The following is a 23,552-nucleotide window of genomic DNA, read 5'->3' on the forward strand; positions in this document are numbered from 1 at the left end:
GGACGAGCTAGCATTCGCACATAAAGCATAATTTAAATAATAGGGACATTGTACTCCGTTGTACTCCGACAAAACATGTTAAACACAGTCGAACCATCTCTGTCCTTATTAGATAATGTTGTACACATTTCGCTTTAAATAGGCGTTGTAACAACAAATGATTAAACTTTGTGAAAATAATGACTTCCTTACGGCTTAATAAAATGTCATAACGTGTGATTTCATTTCTCCAGAAAATTCAGATTGCCACTATTGTACCAGTTAGCATACCCATAGACTTAATAGGCGCAAATAAAACAAATAGCTACCCAATATACTGCATAAGTGGTGCATCTTCAAAGTCGTTGTATATTTGATAGAAAGTAATACAAATGTAACAACTCAACAGTTTCAGGAAAATCAAGAGATTAAATGAATTGTTTAAATCTATACTATTTAATTTTGCCTAGCCTACAGCATATCGTGTCTGAGAGGGCATCTGTCTGTAGCTAGAATCAAGGGAAAACAAGGGAAATCTCGTGATATATAGTGTAAATATATCCAGATTAACTGTCGTAATTGCGTATTGCACTGATGGGATGAAATTCTCCCGCAACACTACATTAAAAGGATAACGCATGCTTTAATCCGTAATCACAGGTTGCAATAAACCTTATACTAAGACAGTTTAACACGGCATTACCTGTACAGATGTCGTAATTGTTATAATCTTCACACAAAAACAAAGGTGAACTGGAGAGACCGGGTACCGCTCCGTCCGATGAGAGCACAGCAGACGCGCTCCCAGATTCTTAATGGAGCCCGGAACCTCACGCGCAGCCCCGGAACATGTATAACGAAGGGCGAGCCTCCGCCGTTCTCTGCTGGATTGTTGAACAGAGCAGGAACCCCACCCGAGAAATCAAACATCGGGGTCGTTGGTCACATATATAACATATCTTACACCCTATTTACGATCATCATTATATTAATGACGCTCCAAAAACAAATTTTGAGTCCTCTGGATGTCTTTCATTTATAGCGTCTATCAAATCTCAAAGTATTAACTGGATATGTAAGACACATCATTATATTTTCATCCATTAGGCCTACATGAATCAGTAAATTAATAAAGCTCAAAATGTGTAATGCTGTGTGCCTAAATCTTGCGTTTGTAATTTATAGTATCTGTGAAAACCCTCAGTGATTGTTATATAATTAACTCCGGTCTAAATGTTCGCTTTACTAATCCATTATACTCACTGACTCACACCAATCCTGCAAGTCTTATTTCTCACATAAACAAGCCAGTATGACTCCGGTGGGAAGCTAGTCGTTTTCTTAATGGACGTCTGACTGTGGCTGAAAGAAAGATTTGTAATCTCAAACTGGTTTTAACCTACATAAAGCTAATTTCACCATTTTGTCAAGGTTCTTGCTATCTGAAGCATCTTATTAAACCATTATTTTAACAGAGTTAAGAAAGAGTTTAGGAAAATTCCATTGACCCATCTTAGAAATTAATTGTACAGCATAAAAATATTATTCTCCACTACTGCAAACACTGGAAAGCCATGTGCTTCTTTTGATTCTGAAGGCTAATTTGCAATCATATTCATTTGTAAGCTGCTCCCAATAATAGAACTTAATAGTCATGGAAAGTAGCTCAGCAAAAGCAATTACATTACATTTTCAGAAATCGAAGATTTTATAATATTAGAGGACAATTTTACACAAAGTATAGCTAGCATTCTGCGTTTCTTTAAATAGTTCATGTTCATCTACTGTTGCCACGGTGATGGAGTAACGTGTTTTTATACCTGCTGTTATTCTAAACACATGCCGGTTACCATTACGAAGGTATTGACTAATAAGCTGATATTCACTGACCTCTATGTAGTAAGAACCAGCTTGTGTGTAAGTGCAGAAGTTTAGCAGGAATGGGTTCATATATTCTCTCTGGACCCTGATACCAGACCTGTCAGTAAGTGAAAAAATACCCATTAATTAAAAAAAAAATGCATATAAATCATGATGCAGTAGAGTTTAGCAGTAAGAAATTGGTTGCTTGTGATCAAAGGATTTATTCACACATCACGGAGGGACAACTTTGAACCAGAATGTCAGGAAGCAGGAAAGAGTGCATCTTCCTATTACCAATGGAGCCACCATAGAGAGAGTGAGCATCAAGCGTCTCAGCGTGCACATAACCGAGGACCTCACATGGTCCCAACATAGCAGGTGTGTGGTGAAGAAGGCACAGCAGAGCCTGTCCTATCTAATGCTGAAGAGCATTGACATGAACCCCCACATCCACTACATTACACTTTACACATCACTTTCACTCCACACCGGACTACTCAGTGCATCACCAGGGGTGGGCCTCTCCAAGCCTCCTGGAGGTCTACACCAAGAGGTGTTTGAAGATGTCAGAAGGGGTCATGGACACGGACCACAGTCTCCTCTCACTGCCGCCATCTGGCAGACACCACTAAAGCATGAAATTCAGAGCAGACTGTTTTGAGACGGGTCTCTGTTCTTGAGCGATCAGGCTACTGACCAGCCAGTAGCAATTCAGAGGACTGACATGTGACCTGCACTCACATAACACAAGTATACACATTTATACATGTAGCACACACAGCAGTATTTAGCAGATCATTGCGTCCTGCATATATAATGGTCATCAGACTCCTCTCTGAGTTCTGTATGATAGTGTCCACTTAGAGATTATGTGTATAGGTGTATTGTATAGATTATCTGTTGTGTGTTCTTGTATGTAGTGTGCATACAGATTGAGCAGGTTTACACATTATCTTATCATTTTGACATTTTTATTGTAGTTTTGCCTGGACATGTGAAATTCACTGCAGAAAAAAAATAGACTCACACAGTGTGTGAGTGTATGATAGGCATGAAGGTGTGAACTATTAATAACTCTTTATTATTATCATAATTGTGCACAACAAAATGAGATAATGATATTTGCATACTAGTGTGTTTGATTATGGTATACTTTATTGTAGATAATGTGTTTATTTTGTGTTTTGCATTGCACTGATCTAAGAGGTTAAGCATCTAAGATTTTCACTCATCTCCACTCTTGTTGAGTGTTATGGAACAATAAAAGTGATTTGATTAGATCCTGACACAAAGCCTTCACTTCAACTTTTTTATATAAACAATGGTCTAAATTATGAGCACTAACACTATTGCTTACTTGTTGTTTGAGCACTTGTAGAATGTTTTTTTTTTAATTACCTTTCCATTACTTTTATAAAATATAAGATAAAAATACACATATTTTCTAATTAACTGATGACAACTAAAGGAAATGTGAAAAGCTCAGAAAAAGCACTCATTACTGACAAACACCAGTAGAGACAGGAAGCAATCAACGTATCAGCTAAGCAGTATTGATGTGAATAGTGCGACGAATATAATTAGGAGTATGCTGAAGGCATATTCATGCATTACATAGATCCAATCTTAAAATGAGCAAAATGAGCAAAATCCTGTCTTGCAGCACCAAAGTAATCAAAACAGCCTGTAACACTGGTGGACAGGCTGCTTAAATATCTGTGCAATTAAACCAGGCTGCCCTTTGAGATTGTCTTCTGAGAACATCCCCTTTACTTCTCATCTCCTCTTGCTTGGTGAGTAATCCAGTTTTTATGTTGAAATTACTTGAAAGAATATGACAACGTTAGACTATGGTGTGATCCTACTTATGTCAGAGATGTGTCAAGTTGGCCGGAACTGAAAATATTACCCTACTTACTGGGTGTGCCGCATACCTACAGCTATTTCAGATTACTAAAATCTCTGAAATAGATCACTCCTGAAACCGTATAATCTGTGTTAAATGGGGCACCTTGGAAAAGATAAAAGAAACGCTCCAGACATAATGCACTTCTAGAATTCTTGGATTTAGAATACCTTTCCTTTAAAAGTTTAGATGTGTAAGGATGCACCAAACATGACACTTGTAATTATATATGTGTGTGTGTGTGTATGCAGTGATTTGAAATTCTAATTTGTAATTTGTCAATATTTAATTTTAGATAAATGCTAAAATAGCCAAATGCACTTTCATATGATATGCTGTAACATGATACCATGATATGCTGTAACATGCACTGTAACAATAGTCACTCTGTGGATGTTTTAATGAAGTTTTTTAAGGGGCTGAGAATTTCACATGCAGTTTCTTTGTCAGTCTACCAAAGGAATTGAAATGTCAAAGACGGCCTAAGGCTACAAAACAGACTCTTTTTATTCCGACGATGGGAAAAAAACGACAAAGTACCCAACTTGAAACATGGCCGCAGAGACCACACAGTGAGGAAACTGGCAGCTTGTGAGCATCAGCCTCTAATCTCTCTCTTCCAGCTGTGTCCGAGAGGAAGAGGATTTGAGGAGCAGAGAATACAGTTAAAGGATGGCAACGGTCCAAACTACTCAAGCCCAAACATGCTTATTGGAGTGGGATAGCTGAAGTGCATCTGCACCATGAGGAATAAATGAACGGAGAGCAAGATATTCACTCTTCATCTGAACTCTGCTGCCTGAGAGGTATTTTAACTTTATGTCGATTGGGAAAATTGTTTAAACTAGTTTTGTGTACTGAATGATAAAAAACAAAACAAAACATTTGTTGCTTTAGTGGCAGTGAAACTGCTGAGTGTATGAAACATTTTGCATATATTGTCCAAAATGTTCAAAGCCATTTCAATGATTCACTAGTTAGATCTATGATTATGATAATCAACTGCTATCACAAATCAGATATGACTAATTGCTGATTATAAGAAATTTTATACACCTTGGATAATATCTTAATCTTATTATACAAATAATACCTTCAATATTATATGATACACCTTCCTTAGAACATAGTATGGACAATATGTGCAGCATTATCAATCAATAACTACTTTATCATATTAGCTGTAGCTTGCATTGTTCATTAAAAATGTGGCTTTAGGCAAAGAATGATTTCATATCTGGTACTGGTTTAGCCATTCCTAAGCATAAATACGAGGGGCACATTTTATAATTCATTACAATCTCCAGGCTACTTCAATCAGACCTAATGTTTATTTTTACAGCAAGATACCAAGTGATTTTATATGTAGTCCATGTATTCCTTAGCAAATGTAGTAACAGGTCAGACGTCACTCTTGTTTACTGCATTGGAAAGCAACTGTTTTAGTTCTATGCTTGTTCTATTTCCACAAGAACACCGTCACAATCTTTAGGGTGGATGAACATCACAGGTTTTCCATGAGCACCTATCCGTGGCTCTGGAGAAAGCAGTCTGACGTTCTTTGCCTTCAAATCTGCAACTGCAGCATTTATGTCATCAACCTAGAACCAAAAGTCATGTGATAATTTCATGACATGACAAACACTGGATTTTGACCGTTGCCTGTTATTTTACATAGTGCCTGTAAACAAACACTATGCTCTAATTATATTTTCAAATGTATGCATAGTGTTAAACTGCAATAATGTATATTAGGTAGGTTTAGGTGTCAATTGCTTGCACAGTGTGGACAGAAAAGCTCTCACCTCGATGCAGACATGGTGCATCCCTCCAGCTTTGTTCTTTTGCAGGAATCCCGCGATGGGGCTCTTCTCTCCCAGAGGATGTAGGAGCTCCAACTTAGTGTTGCCCAGTTCCACGAACACAGTATAAACGCCGTGTTCGGGTAAGGGCAGAGTGGCACTCACCCGGGCGCCGAACACATCACGGTACAGAGCCGTCGCCTTGTCCAGGTCTGGTACGGCGATCGCGACGTGGTTTAACCTACCTAACTTCCACAAGGTCGGGGGGACACCTGGGCTTGAAGGCGAAGAGAACGTCCTCACTGCTGGGGAGGGGCGGCTGGCGTATCTCGAGAGACATGTCACTGCAACAGAAGGTTTATATGAAAGAAAAATTCTACTCAAACACTTGTTAATTCGTCATTCATAAAATAAGGCTCCACATTAAAATAACTATTGTTTGTGTTATTTACCTGCAATCTTCAGAATAGAGGCCGCCATTTTTATTATTACAAATTTAGATAACTTTATTTAAAAACGAAAAAGGGCATTTGGTTATAATAAATACGAGGAACATAGCTTATATACAAAGTTCTGCTTACAAATGTTTTAAAATGTTTCATTTCCAGAATCACACAGGTATTTCTTTTTCATAAATATGAAACGTTTAAGCGTAAATAAATAAAAACAAATGGAGTGGAACGCTACAGTCGGTTTTGTTTCTGATGGGAAGTGTTTTCCTTGCGCACACATGGTCCCACGCGTGTACCACTATGGCGAAGGTGGTTGACAGAGACACGTTGGAAAGGTGTTTACAGCTTTTAAATAACGACACAACGCACCCCGAACAGTTTTTAAGGTGAGACAAAACATTAATGTCAATTTTGATTATGTGCACATGCTTATTATCATGAACGAATCTTGTTTAACCTCTTTCAACACATGGGCTGCATGAGCTACCCTAGCTAGCTAGGTGGCTAGTTTAACGTACAGCACCTCCGAAATAAGCTAAAAATGTAAAACTCATGTCACTGAACATGTTTTGTTTTGGGTTCTTTTTTGTTGTTGTTGTTTATTATTGTGCTTGAACTCTGTATTTTGTGCTTTTTAAATCCACATCGATTACCAAGATGCATACTAGCTAAGCCCCATTTATTGGAAAAAGTATATGGAAACTAATTTATTTTTCTCTTTGTCTTCTCTCTAAACTCCACCTTCTCCATATCCAAAATAGTGTACAGGAGGCCTTGGCGACAGACTTCACGTCACTTACCAAGACACTGTACGATTTGCACAAGGCCAACAAGTTGGTGGGCTATGAAGGCAGTCCTCTGGACCAGCTGGTGGTCGAGAACTTTGACGAGGAACAGATCTGGCAGGAGCTGGAACTTCAGAACGCTGCTGTGCTAAGTCACTTTGAGAATGCAGTAGGTCAGGCGGTCACAGAAGACACGTGGACTATTTTTAAAGATACAGAATGTGAGGAGAGAGACGTTGGTGAGGATGACGACGACGAGAAAGAGGATTTTGAAAGTGAAGAGGAGGAGCAGGAGGAAGATGACAAGGATGAAGAAACAAAACACAAACTGGAGACCAAGTCTTCTGTAGCTGAGGAACAGGATGACTTTTCTAATGAGGATTCAGACATTGATTTTGACGTTGATAAATTAGAGAAACACGCCAAGCATAAGAAGAACATAACAGCTAAATTGCCTAAATCTGGGGCGGTTGTTTCAGAAGTAGATGATGATTTTTTTAAACTATCAGAAATGGAGGCTTTCCTGGACGATATGGACAGGATGGAGGGGAGAGTGGGTGTTGGTGAAGAAGTGGACTACTTTCAGGACGTTCCGTCAGACGAGGATGAGGAGCTGACCTTTGATACGCCTGCTGTGTCAAAGACTCAGAAAAAGGTGATGATCCAACAGTGAAGTAGTATTTAAAAATATTATTTAAAGAATTATCCTTTTTGTTCAGCAACTCATGTTGTGTGTGTGTGTGTGTGTGGTTTTTTGCTTGGATGATTGGCTTTTTTTTCACAGTCAAAAAGCTCCAGAAATTTGAAATACAAAGAATACTTTATGGATGAAGAGGCCATCGCCCACCAGGAGACGAATGTGCGAGATGGATCAGATGGTGATGAGGAAGCAGAGGATGATGAAGACTATGAGGATGAAATGGACATGGAGGAAGAGGATTTCAATATGGAGGAGTAGGCGGCTCTATTCCTTGTATCGGTTTTGAAAAATGTTAATTGGGCTTTTGCACACATACATTTTCAAAGTTATTTTACACTAGTGGAGTTTGCAGGAGCTACCATGATTTTCCTGTTTTGTATATATATATATAGGGCTGATGTTGAAACCCAGAAATCCAGAGATGCTTTGCGGAAGGTGACCTTTGACCTCCCCAGTGATGATGAAGGGGAAGATGTGGAGGATATTTTGGGTGGGAAGCTCAAAAAGATGGCTAAACCAGGGTTCAAGTCATCGTTTGAGAAACGACAGGAAAAGGTACATTTAGCTTTGGTAAAAAAATAAATAACTCCAATGCTCGGGGAAGATTTACGAGGCTTAACTGAATTCATATTTATTGGTCTATGTTTTATGTATTTTTTTTTTATTCCATGTATGTAAAAAAAAAATAACGCACACTGTTCAAACATGAACTAGATGGCGGAGAAGATCGATGAGCTGGAAAAGGCGGCATTAGCGGAGAAACCCTGGCAGCTGACCGGAGAGGTCACGGCGAAGGCCCGGCCGGAGAACAGCATGTTGGAGGAGGATGTGGCGTTTGACAACATGTCCAGGACGGGTAAGAGCCCTGCTGCACCACACCACACCTCAAAGCAGATGGTGCTTCACTGCCAAATGTCTAGCCTGCTCAGCGCTCCTGATCTCCTTTGCGTTGTGTGTGCGCGTGCGTGTCCCCTTAGCTCCTGCAGTCACAGAGGAGACCACTCTACAAATTGAAGACATCATCAAACAGAGAATAAAAGACCAGGTGTGGGGCGGTTTCCGTTTTCTCGACCCTTTAAACACTGAACGTCCTGCCACTAGCAGAGCTGTGAGGGTTTGGCGGGAGTTGTGTTATGACTGTTGCTACCGGTGTGTGTCAGGTGTGGGATGATGTTGTGAGGAAGGAGAAGCCCAAGGAGGAGGTGTTTGAGTACAAGAAACGACTCACTCTGGACCACGAGAAGAGCAAGCTGAGCCTCGCTGAGGTCTACGAGCAGGAATACGTCAAACAGACACAGGTGAGGCCCCTGCAGTTTTTCAGTAAATCAGATTACTTTGTTTGACTGGGTAGTTTGACTCTTAGTAACTTGTTCTCTTCACAGTTGTGCCATTTTAACACTGGCCTCTGGACCTTAAATTGATGTCTTAATATTTAGTGTAAATGTGTATTATTTTTGCATTGAGTGTATACTCCTGTACGGTCTGTCAGCTGACTTCACAAGACAGTGGTGGTACCAGCAGTGGTGGATTATACCTGAAACGGACTAAAATGTCAGTCTGTAATAGCCATAGTGTGGGTTGAGAGTTCATCTTGTTTTGTGGCATTTGTCTGGGTTTCAGGAAAAGACAGAGGAGGAAGAGAATCCAGCTCATGTGGACATCCAGAAGCACTTGGACTCCATCTTCCTCAAGCTGGACGCTCTTTCCAACTTCCACTTCACACCCAAACCAGTAAGACGTCGCCGTGTCCGTCCCCGTTCCCCTCGTTATGTTCCTCAGGTGCTTTGGAACTGTTCTCCATCTACACGGTGTTTCCCTCATTCTCTCTGCAGCACGTTCCTGAGGTGAAGGTTGTCTCCAACCTGCCCGCCATCACCATGGAGGAGGTGACTCCCGTAGCCGCCAGCGACGGCACTCTCTTGGCCCCTGAGGAAATTAAGGTGAGCTCCCTTGAATACACGGCCAAATGAACATTATTAATGGGCCCTAGAGTACCGCTCCACAAACAAATGTAGTTCTCCTTTAGTTTTTTGTGTGCGTGTTTGTGTATAAGTCTGTGTGTGTAGGTAATAGCTTATTTTATTTTATTTTCTCTCAGGAGAAGAACAAGGCTGGCGACATCTTGGGCAACTTGGAGAAAACGTCCACGGATAAGAAACGCGAGAGGCGTTTGAAGAAGAAAGTGAAGCGGACGAACATTAAAGAGCGGGAGAAGAGGAGGAAGCTGAAAGAGGCCGCGCGCGGGGGAGGGGCGCAGAAGAACACGTCCAGGGCCGAAGCTGAAGAGACCCTCAGGAAGCTGACTAAAGGCGGGAAAGCCAAAATCCTCACGGTCAGTACTGGCTTCTTTTGTCGGCGTGGTGTGCTCACCGTGATCAGACTTCAAGTCTTTTCTGTTATATTAACTGACAGTTTACATTCAAGTTTATTTTAATTTTCTGTCGTGTCCACTGACAGAATGACGGCATGGACAAAGCGCTGAGGTCTTCCCAGGCCTTCTTCTCCCAACTGCAGGACCAAGTGAGGACCGAGATCAGGGGCTCCAAGTCCACGGCCTCCAAGAAGAAGAAACAGAGAGAGATTTCTGCCAGCAAGCTGAAGCTGTAGACTTCTGGACTGTGTCGTTAATGTCATGTAGTGTCTCTCGACAATGGATGCGTCTGCTTGCGGTCTGACGATTTGTATTACAACATTATCATTATTAAAGTCGGTTTCGTTCATAGTCTACTCTAAAACACCTGATAGAGCCCAAACACGGAGCCCGTTCCAAAGATCGCCGTGACCTGCTCCAGGTGTGTTGAAACACGGGCTTCTCCGGCCGAAGCAGTGCAGAACCTGTTTCCACGACCCCTCATCAGCTCATGAAGGTCTGCTAATGCTAATACCCTTTATGATATATATTTAAAAGTCTTGGTTTTAGTGCAGAATGCACACAGGACTGCAGAACATCTGTATTACTGCATGTAGTTGCATTAAGTGGTCACAAGAGGGCATCACCAAACTGGAACTAGCATGATATGCTATTTGTCATATGATGTGCACATTAAGTGTTCTATATATTCACACACACACCAGCAATTCGTCAATCCTTATTTTTATTCACAAGAAGAAAAACACATTAGAAGCATCACACCTTGCATAGTGGCTCAAAGGCAGGCTCCACTCCAGACGGAACAGCCCTAAAGGAGTTCAATCACAGCCCTTCAGGCACACTGGGTCCTGGTAGGAGAGCCCGGCTGGCCGGCTGCTGCACCTCAACGCTGGCAATGCACACAACACGACACGCTTCCAAATATGGCTTACACTCATAGCTTTGGAATTATGTGGGGAGTTTACCCTGTGATGGGGCGCTGGGAGAACTCTTGGGAGACGTCGCTAGCACGTTTTTACAGCCAGAGAGATGAAACGTGGTTCTCTGAAGGGCGATGCCAAGATCTCCACACGGCAAGGCACAGAGGAACAGAACAAATTACCCTGTATTAGCATATTTGCATATTCGAATAAATATCAGCGCTGTTTGTGGAACAACTCAATGTCTAAGATCACAATTTTCATCCTCAACAGCATCTCATTAGTGGTAAACTAATCACACAAACTATTTTACTTTTAAACTAGTTAAAGTATTAAAGGGCAAAAAGTACCTTTTTAGGACATAAAAAGTAAATTATAATAAAACTCTTGTCAAAATAAGTATCTCCAAACTATAAGTATCTTATTAAGGCTTTTAATATCTTTAAGGAAGGCTACATGTCAACTCAAAAGACTAGTTTTCTAATTTTCAAAAGAAAATGTTTTGAGAACAAAAGGAGGTAACCAGTGCAGTTTCTTTTTTTGCAATAGAACACTCAACCTACAAACACTGCTGTAATCTCTACAAAAGCTTAGTACGCTATGTGTCAATTAGCATAGCATACACTCCACCGCTGTGCCAAGTCAACCAGCTGATTGGCCAGAGGAGTAGTCAGTCATTCCGAGCAGCCATTCTGTGTTTCTGTGTAGGAGGGGTCTAACAGACCAGGCCCAGCCTGTATGAGAGACCACTGCTCATGCACAGTTCTCACCGGGGAGGGGGGGGGGTGTGGGAAAACCAATATTACCCACTTAATTCACATAATTTCAGCTGTTATTTCATTTTAATACAACTAGCTATAGTTAAACCTTACCAGAAGGTCTTTTGTAAAGTCTATATAACAATAATTATATATACTAAAACAAAAAAAAAAAGTTAAAGGTTTTCTACCACATTTAATTTAGTCTTACTTTCCTCAGTATAATGCCTTAATTTCATACAAACCAGGAAACAACGTTTCACCAAGGGAGCAAAATCAATACGGGCAGTTTAGAGAGAGTCACACACTCAATGAAAAAGTGCAGACTAAGCTACACGGCCAGATAATCGTAATGAAACAACAGTATACAGTAAAAGGTGGACAAGCTAACAGCTCAGACATCACAACAATGGCTAGTGCTTTAGTAACATCGTACTTGCACACAAGTTGAACATGAATATGAATTTCTTGCAGTCCGGGTCAGACCCAGGCAGATTCACAACATGGTCCAGAGCCATGGCCTCACCTAGAGGTCGACAGTGACACTTCACCGGATCTTCCTAAACCCAAAGAACACCAACAAACAACCTTTTGGTAGTCGGATTCAGAACATTCAAAAGAATCGTCAAAGTCAAATGAACCAGTGTCGAATGGGAAGAGCAGTCCGGGTCGGCTGGTGGTTCCTGGGGGGGACGGCGGGTCACGTCCTGCCCCGCCCCCCCGCACCAGGTGGAGTTTAGACGGCGTCGTTGGCCAGTGTCTCTGTGGAGAGCCAGATCTTGGCTCCGTTGAGGATCTTGCTAAGAGGCGTCCCCAGGATGCTGCGTCTACACAGGTTCCCCACGGGCGAGAAGGGGAACGAGGAGCTGAGGTAGTCCGGAGGGGAGACGGTCTCGCACGGGGACGCGCCCGCCTTGAAGTACATCCTGCCGGGCTCGGGGGCGGGGCCGTCGGGGGTGGGGCCTCCCGCGTACTGCCTCAGCCTCTTCTGTAGCGTGTCGATCTCGTCCGCCAGCAGGGACAGCTCGCGGAAGGCGGTGACGGGCCCGCCGTGAGGGATGCGGGCCTCGGGCACCCAGCGCAGGAAGTGCAGCCTCCAGAGGGGCAGGTGGGAGGGCAGGAGGTGGGGGAGGAGCAGGCCGTGCGGCTCGGCCGGCCGCGACAGGCAGTCGTGCAGGAAGCGCTCGGCGGGGCTCTCCTGCTGCAGCTCGCGCGCCTGGCCCGAGTCCGTGCGGAGGCGGGACACCAGGGAGCCACGCCTACTTAGGGTGTCGTGCTCGGCCAGAGAGCCGTTGCGCATGGCTGTGGGCACGCCACGCAGGGTGGAGCTGAACACTCGCTGAGGAAAACACGGGGCATATGGGGCACGTCAGCCATGTGGGGAAAAAAAACCCTTAAAAAAGTAGAACGTCAACCATGCTGCTAAACCAGTCTGAATGATTTCCATGGTTGTGAGTGCGAGGCAGACCTCACCTTGCTGCGTCTGTGCGAGTACGTCCGCACCGTGCCGTTGTGAACACAGGGGGCGCTCTTGCCCACGTACAGTGGGTTGTTGAACAGAGCCTGGTCCCTGGGGCTGAACTGCTGAGACCAGTCCCAGACGGGCGGGAAGTGCAGAGCCTGTTCCTGACCCAGCGAGATTCTCTTGGTCAGGGCAAAGTCCTTACAGGGGTCAGCAAAGAGAGAGAGACGCGGAAAGTGAACCAGGAGGGAGAAAAAAAAAGATAAGATAATAATAAAAAAGAAGATAACAGAGAGAGACAGAGTCAACAACAGGAGAAGCTGTTCACAGACACCATCAGTATTTAGCACGGTAAATTTAAACCAGTGGTTCTCAGATATCAACTGGGTCATAACACTGGCTAAGGACAGACCTCCGTGTGTCTGCATTAATTATTACTCTCTTTATGTTGGGTGTAATCTTTCTTTTTAATGCCTTTTTCGTTTATATAATTTGTGGTAATTTTATTAGTAAGATTAATATAAAGGTAATAAAATGACAGACTATAATACAGACTGTTGAACTGAAGGAGATTAAACAGTGCATCTAAGTCCGGGTAACTTGAGCCGGACGGTGTGCGTTCGGAGTAAACCGCCGTCGTGGGCCTGTTCTCCTGGGTACTGCCCGGCCCTGACGTGGCGCCCCGACCCGATTGGCTCACCCTGCTGTGCTCCGCCCTCTGCCGGGGGCAGTTGAAGAGGAAGGTGCTGAAGACGGGCAGCCACATGCTGTCGCTCAGCACGCTCAGGTAGACCTCGGTGAACTGGAAGGCGGTGGGGTGCTGATCCAACAGCTGCCACACGCAGTTGAGGAAGAGGAGGAAGAGGGGGGACTGCGGGAGAGAGGGAGGATGAGAAACACACACACACACACACACACACACACACACACACACACACACACACACAAAACGCCACGCTCAGACCATTCCCCAACACAGGATTCAACTTGAAGGGCTTCTGGTTCGAGTTGCGGAGTTGAAATCAGACATGTACCGGCAGGAAAAAAGAGAGAGTTGGCCACTGTAACGCACGCCCACTACCTGCAACGCAACATGCTTGTGATTCAGGGGGGGTTGGCAGGGAAAACTGCTCCCTGGGATCTCCAGGACAGGAGCTGGGGGTGAAACATCTCAGCAGGGTCTCAATCTAGTCTTGGTTTGACTCTAACATGGGATATATGTCAAATCACAGCCCTGGGTTAAATCATGCTGTGAAGCAGCGTTCCAACACTCCTTCTGGCCGTCTGTGTTAGGAGAAAAGAAAAATAAAAAACTAAAAACTAGAAAATAGGTCCAGTGCGTCCTTGCTGTGAGAGACTGAAACCGGGCCAGGCTGGATTCTGGCTGCCTCTGTCTCTCTCTCTCTCTCTCTGTCTCTCTCTCTCTGTCTCTCTCTGTCTCTCTCTGTCTCTCTCTGTCTCTCTCTGTCTCTCTCTGTCTCTCTCTGTATCTCTGTCTCTCTCTCTCTCTCTGGCTGTGGGGAGCCCCCCTACCTCCTCTTTGTCGTTCCTCTTTAAGTGGTTGCAGCGGTCGAGGAAGCGATGTCCAGCCATCACCCACTCCTTCTGCACCAGGCCCTGGAAGCCCACCAAGCTCCGGCAGTGAGGATCACACATGACCTGCACCAGAGAGGCCACCATGCAACTCAGATCCCTGTCCTCCTCCTCTGTGTGGAGAGGAGGATGGGAGGGAGGGAGGGAGAGAGAGAGAGAGAGAGAGAGAGAGAGAGAGAGAGAGAGGGAGAGAGAGAGAGGGAGAGAGAGAGGACAGTGGGGTATGAGGGCTAACAGCAAGTGAATAGCTTTTCTTCAAGGTTTCACTAAACGCTGCCACGGCTCAGAGTGACCGTCTAACCTTGCAGAATGACGGAGGCCTGCTTGCATTCCAGTATGTAGACCACCTCCACTGCATACTTCAGAAACGCTCTGCAACAGACCACGCATTGCTTGGAGGCGAAGGGACTCATTTAATGACGGGTAAATGCGGTAGAGCGCTCCCCCAGCAGGCCGTGGGAGAGCTGTGGCTGGTGTGTGGCGTTTATTCATACCTGACGTACTCCATCCATCGCGAAGTCTCCACGGACGACAGCCACTTACTCTCAGACTCCTCAAAGGGCTCTGGGTACAAACACACACACACACACACACACACACACACACGCACACACACGCACACACACGCACACACACGCACACACGCACACACGCACGCAGTGAGAGCGTTATCCTCACGATCTCAGATAAGAACACACTGAATAAAACCCTAAGAAGCTAAGAAGCTCTAACACTGATCAACACGGATCTGATTAACGCCGTTTAAGGCCGTAACTTCGTCAGCATCCAGGATTGAGGGGGTAAGAGGTACGTAGGGTAAGAGGATCCCTATAATTCCCCATAATTACACCAAGTCTCCTTTAAAAGGCCACCAGAAGGGCGGCGGCAGAGAGCGACGCGGCTCACCGATCACACAGATCTGCCGTAGCTTGACCAGGGCGGCCTGGACGTCCTGGACGGTGGGCAGCAGACCCTTGTCCACCTCCATCTTCTGCACATCGCTCCTCATCGGGTGGCTCTTCATCACCGCACTGCAAATCCTTTCCCAAGGAAGTAAACAACATGGCGTTCAGTAACTTTTGTCTTGCTGGCTTTTAAAGCCCAGACCCAAATACAGTCAGAACCCTCGCAGAGCTGCTGCTTGCTTGCTGTGTTTACGTGTTTAAAGGGCTCTGATGTAACCGCCAGGCTTGTGGACGCACGCAGCAAATGGGCCGGCGCTTGTCTCAGTGGAACCTGCCCACCGCTCCAGCTCACCGAGCCGAGGGAGACACGTGACCGCGCCGGAGAGCTCGTCCCGAGATTCACAGTAAAGTGGAAACAGACGCTGGCAGCGAAACTCGGGCGGAATGATGAATTCAGATTTCCTGCATTCCCATGACCTACTATCTGAAATCTGCCTTATTTATTACAGTCGTCCTACAGAGACTGAATACACTCTCTCTCTCTCTCTCTCCCTCTATCCCTCCATACCTTTGATCTAGTTTCCTTTGCTGCAGAGGCTCTGTGATGCTGGACATCCGAACCAGGGCACTCCCATTGGGGTGATTCCAGCACCATAACTACAACACACACACACACACACACACACACACACACACACACGTACATAAGGTTCAAACAACATTTGACCTTGTGCATACATATATTTAAAAACAATCATATCTATTTTTAAAACTCTTATTGTAAGAGTAAGATGCGTATTTTTTCTGTACAAAAGGACCCCAGCTGAGCCTTCACAACAGAGGTGCTGATGGAGGGCCCCCCCGCCGCTCCGCCCCGCCCCGCCCACGGTGTCAGGAGAGGCGTGGCGTGGGGAGCCACCGGACGACTGACCGGGACACGCTGGCCACTGAAGAAACAAGCATACTGCTTCAGGTCCTGGTCGGCCAGAGACGATGGAACCACAAAGAATTCTGGGAGGCTGCGGAGACAGAGACTGTTTTACAGACCGGAGTCGCTCTCAGACACACCTACCCCCCCCGCACGCACACACACACCCCCCCACACACACACCCACACAGGCCTCATGGCTATGCGAGGGGGATTAACAAGGTGGAGGGAGACGGAGAGACTGACAGAGCCTGTTCATGTCTCATTGTCTGTGTGCCTCAAAGAGACATGTCCACAGGCTGCTGGGACACTGGGGACATGATAGAGACACGGTCCTCAGATCGCAGGTTGATCTAACTTGCATTGTACACACCTAACAGTTTAACACTATGAGAGAACACTGTTCTATCTCTCAGTGAATGTACAACTACAATGTTTACATTTCATACTGGTAATTTGTCAAAGATTATTTAAACAGCAATAGAGATTAACCAGCACTGTGTAATCATCAACACACCACACGCTGAAACAGTGCCACTGTTTTAAATGTGCACACATAAGATCACTGCTAATCTATGGCACCTCAGTATGAGCAGCACACGCACACACACAGACACACACACACACACACACACACACACACACACACACACACACACACACACACACACACACACACACACACAAACACACACCTGGGTGAGATCAGATATTCCTTGTTGATGGAACACACCCTCCACTCTGATGCCCCCGTGCGTTTAATCTCTCGATCCCAGTCAGAAGAGCAGTCATAGAGGGGGGTCTGTAACCCGCCACCAGGATCTACACCATTCACCCGCTCACCTGTGAATGAACACACACACAAACGCGCACGCGCACACGCACACGCACACACACACACACACACACACACACACACACACACACACACACACACACACACACACACACAGCGGTTCGGGTTTTCATCCTTTCACAGAGTTCAACATCAGGCATCAGTACGATGCTACCATACACACGTTATATTACCAATACATATTCATTCCCTCATGGATGTATAAAAAGCCCACCTACGCATGTGTGTGTGTGTGTGTGTGTGTGTGTGTGTGATGGGAGAGTGTGAGTGAATTACCGGAGGAGCTGTAGAATCGCGTGCCAACGTACTCAAATCCAAAGAGCAGCTGTGTGTCAGCGGGGTGAGAGTAGTGAGCGATGGCCAGGCACACCTACGACAGAGCAGAGTCATGTGACCTCACACGCGTGACCTCACAGGCACAGGGTCTCCTACTGGTATGTAAACAATCAGTAATAGATCACAATTGGGATCTAGTTCTGTTCTAGGAATCATGGGGAATTTTCTCTGCTCACGTTACACCATTAGCACCAATATCAGTCACAGCGGTATTAACAGAAAGATCATTGAAGTCTACAAGGGTTCTCATTACACATTTTACATTTACATTTACATTTATGGCATTTAGCAAACGCTCTTATCCAGAGCGACTTACAAAAGTGCTATGTAGTTGCTTGGAATCTCCAAGGTAGAATAGATAGTCCTGAACACAAGGTACTCTAAGCTGGAAAAAACCACTAGACGAAAGTCAAATGATACCTAACAATTATACCTGAATATACACATCCCCTGAGGAAAAAGACAGTAAACAATTCCTATAACCCAATTATGCACAATAACTGAGGAAAGAGACGATAAAGTACAATAGACAAAGCATAATTATGCAAAGTGCACTTGAAAGAGGTGGGTCTTCAGTCGGCGTCTGAAGACAGCAAGTGACTCCGATGTTCGGACACACAAGGGAAGTTCATTCCACCACCTTGGAGCCAGGACAGAGAAAAGTCTGGATGCTTGTCTCCCATGTGTCCTGGATGATGGAGGGTCAAGACGAGACATACTTGAGGCGCGGAGGGCTCTAGGTATGCATCTGGGTTTTACCATGGCCATCAAGTAAGGAGGAGCTGGACCATTCTTTGCTTTGTAGGCCAGCACCAGGGTTTTATATTTGATGCGGGCAGCTACCGGAAGCCAGTGGAGGGAGGACAGCAAGGGAGTGACATGGCTGAACTTGGGAAGGTTGAAGACCAACCGAGCTGCAGCGTTCTGGATCAGTTGCAGGGGTTTGATGGCATGCATAGGAAGACCAGCCAGTAGGGAGTTGCAGTAGTCCAGTCTTGAGATAACAAGGGACTGGACAAGGACCTGAGTGGCCTCCCTAGAGAGAAATGGCCGAATCCTCCGAATGTTGTGAAGGGCGAATCTGCATGATCGTGTTGTGTTAGCAACGTGGGCCGTGAAGGAGAGCTGATTGTCGACAACTACACCAAGGCTACGCGCTTCCATGGATGGAGTGATCACGGTGTTCTCGAATGAGATAGAAAGATCACGATGAGGACTGGCTCTTGCAGGGATGTACAGCATCTCTGTCTTGCTTGGGTTAAGCTTTAGGTGGTGAGCTGCCATCCAAGAGGCAATGTCTTTCAGACATGCAGAGATTCGAGCTGAAACCTGTGTGTCAGAGGGTGGGAAGGAAAAGAAGAGCTGGGTGTCATCCGCATAACAGTGATAAGAGAAGCCATGTGCAGATATTGACTCACCCAGAGAGCGGGTATAAAGGGAAAAAAGAAGTGGACCCAACACTGAGCCTTGTGGAACACCGGTGGAGAGTTTGCATGGCGTGGATGTTGATCCTCCCCATGTTACTTGGTAGGAACGACCCTCCAGGTAGGATGCAAACCATGTCCATGCATTGCCAGTGATACCAAGGCCTGAGAGGATGGACAGGAGGATCTCATGATTGACTGTGTCAAAGGCAGCCGAAAGGTCAAGCAGAATCAGAACTGATGATAGTCCATTTGCTCTAGCCGCATGGAGTTTCTCAGTTACTGCAATGAGTGCAGTTTCCGTAGAATGTGCCGGCTTGAAGCCAAATTGGTTGGGGTCCTGAAGCTGGTTCTGTGAGAGAAAAGAGGATAGCTGGTTGTGTACAGCCCGTTCAAGGATCTTAGAAAGGAATGAGAGGAGAGATACCGGTCTGTAGTTGCTGATGTTGGTGGCATCAAGGTTGGGTTTCTTTAGGATTGGCACCACCCTAGCCGCCTTGATTACACATCTAACTGCAGCCACCACGCTAACCCACCAGCTAAACAAACAAACCCAGACAGGTTTTGGTCAGATCTCTCGCCCACCACCGCCGCCCCAAACCTCTCTTTCATCCTGTGCAGAGTTTGCCAACACGGGCTCCGAGCCTCAGAGTCGTTTAAATAATACACGGGCACGCCGAGCTTTAGCCGACCGGCAGGGTGACCTTCACTTCACAACGCGGCCTCTACCAGGCAGGGGAGGGCGTGTCAGTGACGACACGCTCCACACAGCTGAAACGCACGCCCGGAGCCTCAATAAAAACCTAGAGAACATCTCGCCGTCACGGCGTCCCGTCAAAGCTGCGGTGAACGCGAGAGGACGGAGACGCAGGAGCCAGACAGGCGTGCGGACGCCTCGGAGGAACGTCCTTCCAGAACATCTCCCGCACCGTGCGCCTCAACGGGTCGTTGCCGAGACAAGTTTAGCAATGGCCGCCGGCTCCCATCGCACGCGCGTCACCCGAACCTGGAATGCCCACGTTGGTTTGACTCTCGGGTGGAACCCGCAGTGGTACTGGGGGGACGAGGCGGATGAGAAGGACACGGCTGGTGTGGGTGGCAGCCCGGTGGAGTCACACAATGAGAGCTATTGAGTCCAGAACGGAGGCGAACAGAAACCATGTGCGTGTGTGTGTGTGTGTGTGTGTGTGTGTGGGGGGGGGGGGTCATATCCAACTCTGTAATTTCATCCAGCATAATAAGCTATTACAGTTTGGTTCAGCCCCAAGTGTTACAAAGCAAAACACGGAACTCCCTGTTTCAGCCACATGCAGCAATTACACTCGGTTCTCCTCACTCGCCAGACACAGGAGGCACGATTCAATCCTACACCCTCATTCCACAAAGAAAACACACGCAGACGTGCACACAGACAAGGCAGACAGACACACACTCATACACACACACACAGACAGATACAGATACAAAACACACAAAGTGCAAGTTAACAGGCATCTATAAAGTATAAGACAGGCAGGAGTGTTCACGTTCACGTTCGTATTGATCAACTGGAGGAAAACATACAAACCATAAACTTCACCTCAGCGTGTGAGATGGAGCAGGAGTGCATCCAGCACCCTAACCACCCCCACGCAGGGTGCACACCGTGTGTGTGTGTGTGTGTGTTTGGAGAACACAAGCTGCACTCTGCAGATCAGTATTCTCCTCTCAAACGGAGCTGAGCACAAGCGCGTGTGTGTTTGCTGAGAGATCACTAACAGAGCGCTGCTCAATGGCCTTTTTGTTGCTCTTGTTTTCCAGTCTCCGTCTCTCCTGCCCCCCCCCCCGACCCCCCCCACTCACACACATTTCTCAGACAGACTGAATGCCAAATCCTGCCACCACACTTAACCAGCTCCCTTCTTCTGTACACTCTCTGCTCCTTCCGTCTACCGTGAGCACGCACACTCGTGCGGTCAGTGGGGGAAACTCCTCGTGAAGCCTTTACTGTACTCACGCAGACTGGAAACGGCCAACCTGCTGTAAGGAACACCCTATTTCTTTTCATTCCCCCCCCCCCGCTCAAAGAACAACGTAAACAATCCGTCTAGCCCGATTTCGTCAAAAAAACAAAACACGCCACCTCGTCCTCCCCGATGATCGACGACCATTCCGCACATACTGTGGAACTCTTTCTGCTCTGACTCACACTGGCGGAACAGCCAATCAGGAGCCAGTATGCTAACGCGATGATGAATAGGAGTTTTTTTTCCCCCCTTTATTCTCTTCTATCAGGTGGTGAGTCAGGGGTCCAGTACGGAATGTTAATTTACACAAAGTTCCACGTTGCCAGGCAACGGCAGCTGTTGTGAGGCAACAGGATGGGTTTGTAAGGTCGGTGTGAGTCACGGTCACGGTGCGTAAGTCTCCCGGTGGGAATAAATCCCTCTGCCTAAAATCACTCCCCTCACCAACCTTTACCAGACAGATGTAATAAGACTGAAGTACATTCCTTAGCAGAACACGCTCGACTTTATGAAGCATGAAAGCATCTAGGCTCTCGTGGAAATATGTAGTCAGATCATTCAAGGTGGATCAAACGTTTTCTCCGACCCTAAAGGGAGAAAGAACTGACTGCAATATCAAATGTCAGAGGCGTCGCTGTGTCCAAAACAGAAGAGGCCATAACATGCACCCAGAGCCCCGTTATAGAGCAACATTACAGAACCCTCCAACAGAGACGCCGTCTAGTGAGAAACTCTGATGTTCGGAGGAGTCGGACGAACAGCCCAAGGTTTCAAAGCCTCTGAAGAGATCTAAAGTGAGGCCGGCGGAACATTCGTGTCCCAGACAGAGAGGCGGGGCCGTGGAACAGCCCGGCTCCACACTGGGTCCGCACACAGACGCGCGGCGCTAACACCGCCTCCACGGCGGGCCTGCCGTCGACCAGACGGAGAGGCAGGAGGAAAGAAACTGAGAGACTGGGTGAGCAGGAAAATGGAAACGCAATCCATTCCACACACTCTGGAGAGGAGAGAGGGAGAGGGGAGGAGAGGGGAGAGGGGAGGAGAGGGGAGAGGGGAGGAGAGGGGAGGAGAGGGGAGAGGGGAGGAGAGGAGAGGAGAGGGGAGGAGAGGGGAGAGGGAGAAGAGGGGAGGAGAGGGGAGGAGAGGAGAGGAGAGGGGAGAGGGAGGAGAGGGGAGAGGGAGGAGAGAGGAGAGGGAGGAGAGGGGAGGAGAGGAGAGGGGAGGAGAGGAGAGGAGAGGGGAGGAGAGGAGAGGAGAGGGGAGGAGAGGGGAGGAGAGGGGAGGAGAGGGGAGGAGAGGAGAGGGGAGGAGAGGGGAGGAGAGGGGAGGGGAGGAGAGGAGAGGGGAGGGGAGAGGGAGGAGAGGGGAGGAGAGGGGAGGGGAGGAGAGGGGAGGGGAGGGGAGAGGGAGGAGAGGGGAGGAGAGGGGAGAGGGGAGGAGAGGGAGGAGAGGGGAGGAGAGGGAGGAGAGGGGAGGAGAGGGGAGGAGAGGGGAGAGGGGAGGAGAGGGGGGAGAGGGGAGAAGAGGGGAGGGGAGGAGAGGGGAGGAGAGGGGAGGAGAGGGGAGAGGGGAGGAGAGGGGAGGAGAGGGGAGGAGAGGGGAGAGGGGAGGAGAGGGGGGGAGGGGAGAAGAGGGGAGGGGAGGAGAGGGGAGGAGAGGGGAGGAGAGGAGAGGGGAGAGAGGAGAGAGGGGAGGAGAGGGGAGGAGAGGGGTGAGGGAGGAGAGGGGAGGAGAGGGGTGAGGGAGGAGAGGGGAGGAGAGGGGTGAGGGAGGAGAGGGGAGGAGAGGGAGGAGAGGGAGGAGAGGGGAGGAGAGGGGAGGAGAGGGAGGAGAGGGGAGGAGGGAGGAGAGGGGAGGAGAGGGGAGGAGAGGAGAGGGGAGAGAGGAGAGAGGGGAGGAGAGGGGTGAGGGAGGAGAGGGGAGGAGAGGGGAGAGGGAGGAGAGCAAGTTCTCCTAGCGCTCTTTAACGTGTCAGCTCGGTGTGCTAGTTCACTGGAAGGTCAAAGCACTTTATTTATCTAGGGGACAACGGTGGAAGAAACCAACACAACATGAATATTAACAACGGACCATCAGCTGCACACTAAAGCAGAGGTGCTCAGTTCCAGTGGGGGGTGTGTGTGTGTAAAATGATGATGTGTTCATCTCATCTCATCTCTGCATGTATCAGCATTTGTGTGTGTGTGTGTGTGTGTGTGTGTGTGTGTGTGTGTGTGTGTGTGTGTGTGTGTGTGTACGTGTGTGTACCTTCTTGGCACTCTCAGGCCCAGCCTCGTCAAAGCGGAAGCGTATAATGCGGAAGTCTTTGCAGTACAGTATTAGTTCTGTAGGGTTGAACTTTAGCTTCTTATTGGACCCCAGAACCTTCTGTTTTCCTTTAGCATCATTCACTGCAGAGAGGACCAATCACACACACACACACACACACACACACACACACACACACACACACACACACACACACACACACACACACACACACACACACACACACACACGATAGTGA

At 47.0% G+C, this 23,552-nt stretch overlaps 4 protein-coding genes across 7 annotated transcripts in view; 1 reads left to right on the plus strand and 3 right to left on the minus strand.

Annotated features, from left to right (window-relative positions):
* Window positions 1–844, minus strand: part of apba2b (amyloid beta (A4) precursor protein-binding, family A, member 2b) — a 69,933-nt gene extending 69,089 nt beyond the window's left edge. For 3 of the 4 annotated variants that reach the window (XM_076996859.1, XM_076996873.1, XM_076996852.1), the window contains exon 1: window positions 683–844. The gene's annotated coding sequence lies outside the window, so the exon portion shown is untranslated. The remainder of the gene's footprint in view (window positions 1–682) is intronic. The other variant, XM_076996882.1, reaches the window with a different exon arrangement.
* Window positions 845–4,231: 3,387 nt separating this feature from the next.
* On the minus strand, window positions 4,232–6,037 carry mcee (methylmalonyl CoA epimerase). The gene is made up of 3 exons (XM_076996909.1): window positions 6,003–6,037; window positions 5,554–5,894; window positions 4,232–5,349 (listed from the first exon to the last, which is right to left on the minus strand). The coding sequence occupies exons 1-3, from the start codon at window positions 6,028–6,030 to the stop codon at window positions 5,197–5,199; spliced, it is 522 nt and encodes a 173-aa protein (XP_076853024.1). The 5' UTR covers window positions 6,031–6,037; the 3' UTR covers window positions 4,232–5,196.
* Window positions 6,038–6,235: 198 nt separating this feature from the next.
* Window positions 6,236–10,207, plus strand: mphosph10 (M-phase phosphoprotein 10 (U3 small nucleolar ribonucleoprotein)). Its single transcript, XM_076996895.1, has 11 exons — window positions 6,236–6,388; window positions 6,764–7,442; window positions 7,572–7,741; window positions 7,880–8,042; window positions 8,202–8,343; window positions 8,465–8,532; window positions 8,648–8,785; window positions 9,108–9,218; window positions 9,320–9,427; window positions 9,586–9,819; window positions 9,945–10,207. The coding sequence occupies exons 1-11, from the start codon at window positions 6,255–6,257 to the stop codon at window positions 10,092–10,094; spliced, it is 2,097 nt and encodes a 698-aa protein (XP_076853010.1). The 5' UTR covers window positions 6,236–6,254; the 3' UTR covers window positions 10,095–10,207.
* A 358-nt stretch (window positions 10,208–10,565) lies between these two features.
* Window positions 10,566–23,552, minus strand: part of mtmr10 (myotubularin related protein 10) — an 18,669-nt gene continuing 5,682 nt past the window's right edge. The window contains exons 4-15 of the mRNA XM_076996333.1: window positions 23,294–23,454; window positions 17,557–17,650; window positions 17,120–17,267; window positions 16,428–16,515; window positions 16,065–16,153; window positions 15,498–15,631; window positions 15,086–15,155; window positions 14,893–14,963; window positions 14,532–14,704; window positions 13,699–13,869; window positions 13,010–13,198; window positions 10,566–12,875 (exon numbers count right to left, since the gene is read on the minus strand). Coding sequence (XP_076852448.1) covers window positions 12,273–12,875; window positions 13,010–13,198; window positions 13,699–13,869; window positions 14,532–14,704; window positions 14,893–14,963; window positions 15,086–15,155; window positions 15,498–15,631; window positions 16,065–16,153; window positions 16,428–16,515; window positions 17,120–17,267; window positions 17,557–17,650; window positions 23,294–23,454 — 1,991 coding nt within the window. The 3' untranslated portion in view covers window positions 10,566–12,272. The remainder of the gene's footprint in view (window positions 12,876–13,009; window positions 13,199–13,698; window positions 13,870–14,531; window positions 14,705–14,892; window positions 14,964–15,085; window positions 15,156–15,497; window positions 15,632–16,064; window positions 16,154–16,427; window positions 16,516–17,119; window positions 17,268–17,556; window positions 17,651–23,293; window positions 23,455–23,552) is intronic.

Source organism: Brachyhypopomus gauderio, chromosome 1 (genome assembly GCF_052324685.1).
Source record: "Brachyhypopomus gauderio isolate BG-103 chromosome 1, BGAUD_0.2, whole genome shotgun sequence".
In the NCBI taxonomy this organism is placed as follows: domain Eukaryota; kingdom Metazoa; phylum Chordata; class Actinopteri; order Gymnotiformes; family Hypopomidae; genus Brachyhypopomus; species Brachyhypopomus gauderio.

What these genes read in the sequence shown, in the direction of transcription:
- mphosph10 (XM_076996895.1), top strand. Translation starts at nt 6,255, where the DNA reads ATGGGAAGTGTTTTCCTTGCGCACACATGGTCCCACGCGTGTACCACT. An exon ending in TCCACTTCACACCCAAACCA is followed by an intron (nt 9,219 to 9,319) that starts GTAAGACGTCGC and finishes TTCTCTCTGCAG; the next exon opens with CACGTTCCTGAGGTGAAGGT. An exon ending in GGAAAGCCAAAATCCTCACG is followed by an intron (nt 9,820 to 9,944) that starts GTCAGTACTGGC and finishes GTCCACTGACAG; the next exon opens with AATGACGGCATGGACAAAGC.
- mcee (XM_076996909.1), bottom strand. Translation starts at nt 6,030, where the DNA reads ATGGCGGCCTCTATTCTGAAGATTGCAG. An exon ending in CTCTATTCTGAAGATTGCAG is followed by an intron (nt 5,895 to 6,002) that starts GTAAATAACACA and finishes CTTCTGTTGCAG; the next exon opens with TGACATGTCTCTCGAGATAC. An exon ending in TGCACCATGTCTGCATCGAG is followed by an intron (nt 5,350 to 5,553) that starts GTGAGAGCTTTT and finishes TTTTGGTTCTAG; the next exon opens with GTTGATGACATAAATGCTGC.